This window comes from Hipposideros armiger, unplaced genomic scaffold, assembly GCF_001890085.2.
Source record: "Hipposideros armiger isolate ML-2016 unplaced genomic scaffold, ASM189008v1 scaffold_529, whole genome shotgun sequence".
NCBI lineage: Eukaryota > Metazoa > Chordata > Mammalia > Chiroptera > Hipposideridae > Hipposideros > Hipposideros armiger.
The window spans coordinates 210,055-219,266 of record NW_017731879.1 but is presented as its reverse complement, the minus strand read 5'-3'; the positions used below and the strand labels follow the sequence as shown (position 1 = coordinate 219,266).

At 36.0% G+C, this 9,212-nt stretch overlaps 1 protein-coding gene across 7 annotated transcripts in view; it reads left to right on the top strand.

Moving 5' to 3' along the window:
• Nucleotides 1-9,212, top strand: part of PRP4K (pre-mRNA processing factor kinase PRP4K) — a 44,874-nt gene that overhangs the window by 32,848 nt on the left and 2,814 nt on the right. For 3 of the 7 annotated variants that reach the window (XM_019668506.1, XM_019668507.1, XM_019668511.1), the window contains exons 11-15: nt 559-712; nt 4,073-4,187; nt 4,780-4,931; nt 6,080-6,166; nt 7,260-9,152. In XM_019668506.1, coding sequence (XP_019524051.1) covers nt 559-712; nt 4,073-4,187; nt 4,780-4,931; nt 6,080-6,166; nt 7,260-7,463 — 712 coding nt within the window. In that variant the 3' untranslated portion in view covers nt 7,464-9,152. Of the gene's footprint in view, nt 1-558; nt 713-3,255; nt 3,436-4,072; nt 4,188-4,779; nt 4,932-6,079; nt 6,167-7,259; nt 9,153-9,212 lie in introns of those variants that run through there. The other 4 variants (XM_019668509.1, XM_019668510.1, XM_019668508.1 and 1 more) reach the window with 4 other exon arrangements.

Sequence of the window (9,212 nt, the reverse complement as noted above, 5' to 3'; positions counted from 1 at the left end):
TACAATTACCCAATTGTATTGTCTCATCCCTTCCCCTTCTCCTTCATCCCAAGAACTGACTTCTTGACAATCATTAATGTATAAACATTAAGTGACTGTATATATATGCCAGGCACTAATTGCTTTTAGCCTTCAGCTCAACAGAGCGATTCTCTGAAAATTAAATACTTCAAGGAAGAATTAAGCCAGAATTGAAAAGAAAAGGGAATAGTGGAATTAGAAATAATAATTTTGATCTTCAAAAGTATGGCTTCATTGTTAGGCTTTCAAATGTAAACCCATCTAAAATCAGTATGATTTTTACCATTGCACATCTTTCCTTCTATTTATTTTGAAAATCGAGTTTTGTTGGAAAATTGTGTTATGTACACACCATTTCATATGCCCTCATCTCAGTGTGGAATAATTTATCAGACATTTATTTGGGGGGGGGGGGATTACTGAACAGGACATTTTCATTATAATTTGACTTGATTTTACTTTATGCTTAAATGTTTTCTGCCTGTTTAATTTCCGTTTTGCATTCTAATCCCTAACTTTTTTTCTCTCTCCTAAAAGTATGAATTTACGAGAGGTGTTAAAAAAATATGGTAAGGATGTTGGTCTTCATATTAAAGCTGTAAGATCCTATAGTCAGCAGTTGTTCTTGGCATTGAAACTCCTTAAAAGATGCAATATCCTGCATGCAGATATCAAGCCAGACAATATCCTGGTAAGTCATTCAGGCTGCCCTATACATCCATGTATCTTCTTACAAATAATATGAGATTACCACTGTATTATTCTAGAAGTGACATCTTAGAAGAAAAATTCACTGTATTTATTTCCCATTACAAATGACTTTATCAATTTTTATTTTTTTGGAAATAGGGCCATGAAATTTTAAAGTATAAAGAAAGAGGAAATAGGCCACTGTCCCTTTTTTTTCTTTTTGAATAATGGATTTAGAGTACACAGAAATCCCAAAAGTGCTTTAATGTAGTAATGATGGGCTTCCTATGGTATCTAAAAAAAATGCACATGTTGCTGTTTTGAAATAAAGAGTATTTATACTACTTCTCTAGTTTTATAGACTGATGAAGGTAGGAACATTTAAGGGAATTACCCTCTCTTAAGCAGATACATGGAGTTGAGGTTTAAAGGTGCCCAGGAGTACCGTATTTCCCCATGTGTAAGATGCACCCTTTTTCGAAAAATTTGGGGTCTAAAAACTGGGTGCATCTTATACAGTGGTTGTATGAGCACAAAAATAAGCACGAAAAAAAGCAGGAAATGCAAGTAAAAAAAAAATCTACGGGCCGGCTGAGTGGCTCAGTTGGTTAAGAGCTCGCTCAAGAGTTTGAGCTCTGAGCAACAGCAGTTCGAGGCCCCGCCCGAGCTGAGCAGCCGCTGAGCTGCCAGCAGGTGGCAGGATGGCTCAGCTAAAAAATAAAAAAAAAATCTTTAACCACTGTATAAGATGCACCCAGTTTTTAGACCCCAAATTTTTCAATAAAGGGTGCGTCTTATACATGGGGATATATGGTAATTCTGTTTTCCTTTATTCTGTGACTTCTGGGAACCCAAATACAGCAAAGCTCAGTTGTGGTTGGATATTGAAAGGCATCCCTTTCATGGTCTTGCCCTCTCCTAACTAAGGGTTTCTGGTCCATGGTAGTATGCCGATTTCACAGCATTTATGTTTTTTAAATTTAGAAATATGTATCCTCATAGTGGAGTGATTAATGTACACACACTCCTCCCCTCCCCAGCCCCATTTCTTCACCCTCTTCTGTTGTGGTCAAAGTTGGGGGCGTGTTCACAACTTGGAATTCCTATCTCATCTTCCAATAACTTGTTCCACACTTTAAGAAGATTACGATCCCATTAAAGTATTTCCTTCCACACTACCACATTAATAATGAGGCATTCCATTTTTATGTTTGGTCTGTGTTTATAGTATATTGCGTATCTACTATAACTTGGTTAGAGGAGCTGAGTCATTACAGTGAAATGGTAGGTATGTTATGAATGAATTGTAGACTTGTTTAGTCAACTTCATAGTTGATTTTTACCTGAATTTTTTTTCTTTTTTTTAAATTCTAAAGTATAACATCTATATCAAAAAATTATAAAATTTGTAGTTTAAAGATAATTATACAGTGAACATCTGTGTAACCACCCCATGTGGAGGTTAAAGAATAAGACATTTACTAGTATCTTAAAAGCTCTTGTGTTTTGTTTTGTTTTATTGGTGAATTAGGGAAGGGGAACAGCCAAGTTGTTGTCCTTCACTCTTAGTTGTGGAGGACGCAGCTAGCTCAGCTCCAAGTCCAGTCACCACCTGTTGGCAGCTCGCGGCAGCTCAGTTCAAGGTGCTGTGTTCAATTTTAGTTGTGGGCATAGCCCACCATTGAACAGGCAGTCTTGTTGTTAGGAGCACGTGCTCTCACCAGTTGAGCCATCCTGTTGCCTGTTGGCAGCTCAGCGGCAGGCCAGCTCAGGTGCAGCTCACTGGCCCATGTGGGAATCGAACTGGCGGCCCTGTTGCTCAGAGCTCGCGCTCTTAACCAACTAAGCCACTCAGCTGGCCCAGAAGCTCTTGTTTTTAAATTTCGTTTTTCCTTGAGTTAATGCTAAACTAGTATAGGTTTTCACATGGATTTCTGACAAGGAATGTTTCCCCATCTTCTTGATGAAGGAAAAAATAGACATCAGAGACAACATGGAGCTGTTAAGTGAAAACCCAAAACTTTTAGCTGACAATTTCAGCCATCAGTGTGGTAGAAGTACCACATTCCTCATGGGGGGAGGAGGGTGTGGTAGAAGTTGTGTAGCCAAACTAAAGTGCACACACAGTGTGGATCCCCTGGTATTATTTAAGGCATTTTAGCCAGCCCGAGTGCCACTGGTAGATTCTAATTTTAAAATGGTCCTGGGGTTTTCTCTTGGCATTGCAATTGCATTCTTAAGTGGCTGAGTACAGTTTACACTTCAAAAAGTTTTGAAAGTCCTTTTCCTTTTGAAGATACCTGTTTTCCTGATCCCCCGGATGAAGAGAATGGTTATTGATGTGGCAGTTAGAAATAATCATTTCTGTTATTAGCTTAATTCTGTGGGTATCTATAATGGACCAGTCTGTAACACTGACCAAGCTTTATGGTGTCCCAGTAGAGTGCCTAGGGCTATTTATTTAAAGTATTATGTTTCTTTTGGGTGGGAACAGTAGGCCAAGTTCAAGTCCCAACTAGGAATTTGTGTGTGTCTCTTTTGAAGGGGGGAAGGGACTCTGGAATATGAATTATCTGCACTTGTTAATCCTGAACATGCTTCTGACTCATGAGTGGCAGCAGTCATGGGAGCAACTCCAGCCTTTCTCAGCAGATGTCACTGTTACTGTGTATGTTGAAGTATTTACAAAGGAAAAAAGAAACATATGACTAATATCGAGTTCCATGTTTATCAGTTTTGCCAAATATATTTAACATTTTCTTGACTAATACCTTCTTTGTATATAAGGGATTTAATGATTTTTAGACTTAAGTGATTGTTAAATTTGGGATGATGTGGCAGCTTCTGATGAAGAATTTTTTATTCTGTTTTTGTCCAAATTTAATCTGAGTCATCTGTCTGCTTTCATCGCCATCATAGTTTTCTGGCAACTGAAAGTTAACTTGTCAACTGAAAGCTAATCTAAGTCTGATCCCTTATTAATGAATATTTTCATGTTTCTTAAGTAGTAACTTGACTTTATTCAAGTATTCTGGGGATTTTAGAAGATGCCTTTCTTTCAGTGAGACTTTTCTCTTACTACCCCACCTTTTTCTAAATAGCATTGGTTAAAATTAATTTTACTTGGTATTAGCCCATATTTCCTCACTGGGAAAAGTTCATTTACTAAGTACAATCAAATATATGGTAGCTCTTAATTTTCATGATTAGAAAATTGATTTATAAAATAATTATAAAAGGAATATTAAAATGAGTGACTTTGTTCTTAGTATTGGAAATAACTTCTCAAAGCCAGTTATTTTTATCTGATTGTCTTAATTATTCCTGGCATGGATTAAACTCATGATAAAATGTTTTGCAGGTTAATGAATCAAAAACTATTTTAAAGCTCTGCGATTTTGGGTCGGCTTCGCATGTTGCGGATAATGACATAACGCCTTATCTTGTCAGTAGATTTTATCGTGCTCCTGAAATCAGTAAGTTTCTTCAACTGTCCTTTGACCTGGGCCACCATATGTAGTGGAAACAGCTTATTTAATGTCTTAAGTACTGTTTTCATCACACTTCAGCAGCTGCACAAGTTCATTCATGAGGAAGGGAACCATAGCAAGTTCATCCTCAGGTGGAATGATGGTAGTTGTGACAGGAGTCTTGATCATGTCTGGCAAGATTAGCAAAACAGTTGTGGAAAATGCTCGACTTTAGAAGACTGCTCTTGATTACTCAAGGTCTGATTATTATCAAATTTATGAATTGTATGGGACCTTTGTTTTTTCTCTTCCTGTTGCCTTGGTTGAGGCTGATTAGCACCTCCACCAAAGGTGAAATGAAAAAAGAGAAGAAGTACACATTTTCTTCTGCCCCTTCAATTCCTTCCCCACTCCCTCATTTTTTAAGAACTTAAGTTTAAGAGTTTCTGCTAAGAATTAACAGGAAAACATGAAACTAATGCCAAAATGAGGTATTCATATTGTGGTTATAGGGTTCAAGCTAAATTATTCCCCCATTAATTCAAATAAATGTCGATTGTTTTATCATCATAGGTTAAAACTTCCATTTTGTTTTCAGTTATAGGTAAAAGCTATGACTATGGTATAGATATGTGGTCTGTAGGTTGTACCTTATATGAACTCTATACTGGAAAAATTTTATTTCCTGGCAAAACCAATAACCACATGTTGAAGCTCGCCATGGATCTCAAAGGAAAGATGCCGAATAAGGTAGGACGTTAGTATGAGCATTTGTCTTTTCAAGTTCTTAGCAATAGTTTCCTCTGAACTGATGGATTGTTGTCGCTTACTCATCACTAGTGGCTGTAAAACAATTTCAGAGAGACAGGCATGTGGCTACTATGATTGCTTTAGCTTTTTCTCATTCCTGGTTCTAATCAGCCAAGAGCTATCAAAAGAGAATAAGAGAGCTCTTGTTTTTCTTCTCCCCTCCAAAGTCTGTCTTTGTGCTTTTCTTTTCCGTCTTGAATTAAGCAGACGGTAGGGACCTATAGTTTAGGGCAGAATTGGAATTGAGGAAGAGGGTTGATGAATGTAAACTTGTTAAGCAACATATACTTATATGAATGACTGTTTCATGTGTCTGTTCTTCCAGAAGCAGCAGTGTTCTTGGGAGCACACCCTTATTGGTAACAGCACCAAACGTGCTTGAGAGCTGGGATGGAAAAAGATGCAGGTCAGGTTAGTTAGATGTAAGGAAGGGCTCAGTCGTCAGAGAAGCAGTGGGTGAACATTAAAAGAAGAACTTGATGGTGATCAGTTTATTAAAGATTGGAAGTTATTTGGGAAAAGAAGGTACCAAGAAAATTCGCTTCAAATGACATCTTTCTAACATAAAACTCATGCGTAATGCTTCAGCCATAATATCAATTTCTGTTTGACTAACACAAAGCAAGAACTTCAGGGATTTATAAAAATGTCTGGGGGCCATATTTTAGACTTTCATGATTTCAGCTTATGTTACGTTGGACTTGTTTAGAATAAGTTACACAAGAATTAGCTGTGATGGTATTTGTTTTTACCTGTATCATTTTAGGGCTATTTGAACATAATTTGAAAAATGTCATTGTGTTTCTTAACTGCAAAGAGAAAAGGCCCCAATTGTGCAATAGTTTTCCTATCTAAGAACAAATCATTTTAAGTCTTTGTTTAATCCTCAGTTTGGAATAGTGAAAGCACAACTTGATACCATAATTGGTTTAAGTCACTGCCTGGGAAAACACAATCATTTCATGTTCAGATGAGAAACCCAGAGAGACTAAACATTTGTGACTTGTTATGTATCAAATTGTTAGTAAGCCAGACTGTTTCGAGGTAGTTCAAAACCTAAGTTTTATATTATTTTGTTTTACTTTCAGATGATTCGGAAAGGCGTATTCAAAGACCAACATTTTGATCAAAACCTCAACTTCATGTATATTGAAGTTGATAAAGTAACAGAGAGAGTAAGTCTCTTTTAAGTGATGTTATTAAAGAATTAGCTGGGTCATACTAGGAGCTCTGAATATTTTAAAACATTAATAATAACTTATTTTTGGTGTTGGCAAATTCTTGAATAAAATATTTCGAGTTACAAAAAAGATGAAGAGATTTAAAAATGTTTATAATATGAGTTCATTTTTATCATATTCAGGCCCTTCTCATTTCTCCTTTGGGTCACTTTCTTGGTCTGGCCTCCCATCCAGCTTCCATCCAGCTGTCATAGTGATCTTTTTGAAAACAAATCTGATTATGTTACTCTCCCTGCATTGGCTTCCTGTTACACCTATAAGATTTCAATTTCTCAAAATCACAAACTAAGTTCTCTGTGTTATGAACTCTGCCATATTCAACAGTTTCCCCTCACTTCATTGTACTGTGTAACCCCTGCCATTCCACACTTGGCAGTTAGCTAAAGGGTATGCTGTGTCAGACCTCAGTGCCTTTGTTCACAGACCACCCTGAGCTTATTTGTCTCCTGTTCTTCCTCATCCCCTAAAAAAAAGTATTCAACCTCAAGCCTCAGGTGAAATACACGTGTTTGTACGAACCTTTCTAAATCCTCCAGGTTAAAGTAAGGACTTCTTTATTTTTGCCCCATTATATTATGTGTCCCTAACTTTTATCAGAGCACTTAATAACACTTCCTGGTATCAACTAGTTTACATATCTGTCTGTTGCCACTTCAGGGTAGGGATAAGTGCAATTCAAAGTAAGGATTTACTGTGTTATTTTTAATTGCTTAAAAATGTTTTTGAATTCTCAAATTTTAATTACCTAAACTGAATTCCTTTCAGTTGTCATAATTTTTACAAAATTACAGAATGATTTTTTTTTTAAGTATCATAGCTAACTTGGGTTTAATCTTTTTCATTTACATTTTTTGATTGCTTCTTGAAAAGATGTGGATAGAGGAAGCCACGTAAAAGTTTTAAATGAGTAGATGATATAATATATATGTTCTTATATAGTAATATTTTGGGTAGACAAAACAGTCTGATTTGTTATATGCTTTCAGTAACTTTACTTAGCGATACGTATTTTTTAAATTATTTTTAGGAGAAAGTTACTGTTATGAGCACCATTAATCCAACTAAGGACCTGTTGGCTGACTTGATTGGGTGCCAGCGACTTCCTGAAGACCAACGTAAAAAAGTACACCAGCTAAAGGACTTGTTGGACCAGATCCTAATGTTGGACCCAGCTAAACGAATTAGCATCAACCAGGCCCTGCAGCATGCCTTTATCCAGGAAAAAATTTAAATGAGATGAAGAAGCTCCAAGGGTTTGAGTAATTAAATACAAAGACTGAAGAAATTTCACAGCAGTTTATTAATGTATATAAACTTATAAATATTTCTCCAGCAAATTTGAGGAAGCATGATATATTTGAATTAACACCAAGGGTGATATTTCTTTTAGAAATGTTAGTTAATCTGTTTTGTGTCTTATGTGAAGTTTCACTGTAGAAATGTTTTAACTGCCAAGCCTGCACAAAATTACAGTGCTAATGTATATGGTTGCAGTTCACATAAAAGACAAAAGCATCTGTTATAAAATAAGTAGTAATACTGGGTGGTTGATTTACTTTTAGCAGACTTGGCTTCATTTTGGTCTTCAAGTAAAATGGCCAGCATAAATGCTGTTTATATTCACGTTTTCCTAGGTATGTGTATGCAGGCCACAGCAGCATGCCCTTGGTGTAGTCAGTGCCGAAAGGGGTCTGTACCTTCTTGAGCCTGCCTGCAGGAATGGTCTCCTTTTAAAGCAGGTTGTGTACAACATTCAGTACACTGAAGGTAAGCTAAACCATCAACATCACTGGCGTTTTAAGATGTTATTTTATTGGAACAATTGACAAATGAGGGATATTAGCTTTGTAGCAGAATTCCCTGCATGTGTGATAACTGATCTTGTTTTATTTTTTGGCATTGCAACTGTGGCATAGTTACAATTTCTGTTCTGTTCATCACATTTAAAATTGGAAGAGTATGCGCTTGATGGATAGAGCGCCTTCAGTGTACTGTTTCTTATTAACTTTAATTTTTTTAAATCAACTTGCTATAGACTTTATATATACATTTTGTTAAATACAGTTCCTAGTGACATAGAAACAATGCGTACTTTTCATTTACTAATTACAGATGTCGAGGCCTAATTCTGAAAGTCCTCATATTTAAAAGTTAGATAGACAACATAATGAAATTTTTAACTATTTGTATGTCATTTTGAAAGTGTACTGCTTTATGGTAAAAGTGTTTTTCATTTGTTCATTGTTTTCATTATTTGTGATCATGTTGTCTTTCAATACAGGCATAAACCTTCCACTCTTGAACAAAGCAGCTGCTTTTTAAAAGCGGTAATTGCTTCTTTACCTTTTATTTCTTTTGTAAATGAAGCTTTTCTTTAAGAATGTGACTTTAAAGTGTTGTCTATTGCATAAAACAGTTGACACTCACTTATTGTAAAGTGGAGATTGTTCTACTGCATGTGAATTGAACCATGCAGGTTTCTGTATGTTCTCAGTATGCATCACTAGATAATAAAGTCTTTTGTGAACAAGGCATTTGTAGCCATTTTTAAAAGCTTTTGTCTTCAGTGCTGGTAAGTCAGGTAAACCATAAATAGTTAAAAGCAATCTTTTGTTTCTTCCTTAAAGTCTTTTTAAAAGAATTATTTGCTAAAGATATAAACCTAGCCAAAGTTTATTAATCATTAGGATCCTAATTATTTCATCAAAAAATTCTACAAATAGTGTCAGCTTTCAGTGTAGTGAGATAATTCCTGTAGGTTATAGGGTGTAATTCAGGATTTAACTAATGTTTCTGCTATTTTCTCACTTTTCCTTTTGATGGTGCGGAAAGAGAAAAAAGGAAAACGGGGCACAGGCCATTCAACGCCTTCTCCAAGGGGTCTGATTTGCTGAGACACCAGCTTCACCTTCTTAACAAGGTTATTTCTGACAGCATGTGTAGATAAACATTTAGCAACAGTTTAAAACAAAATCATGTG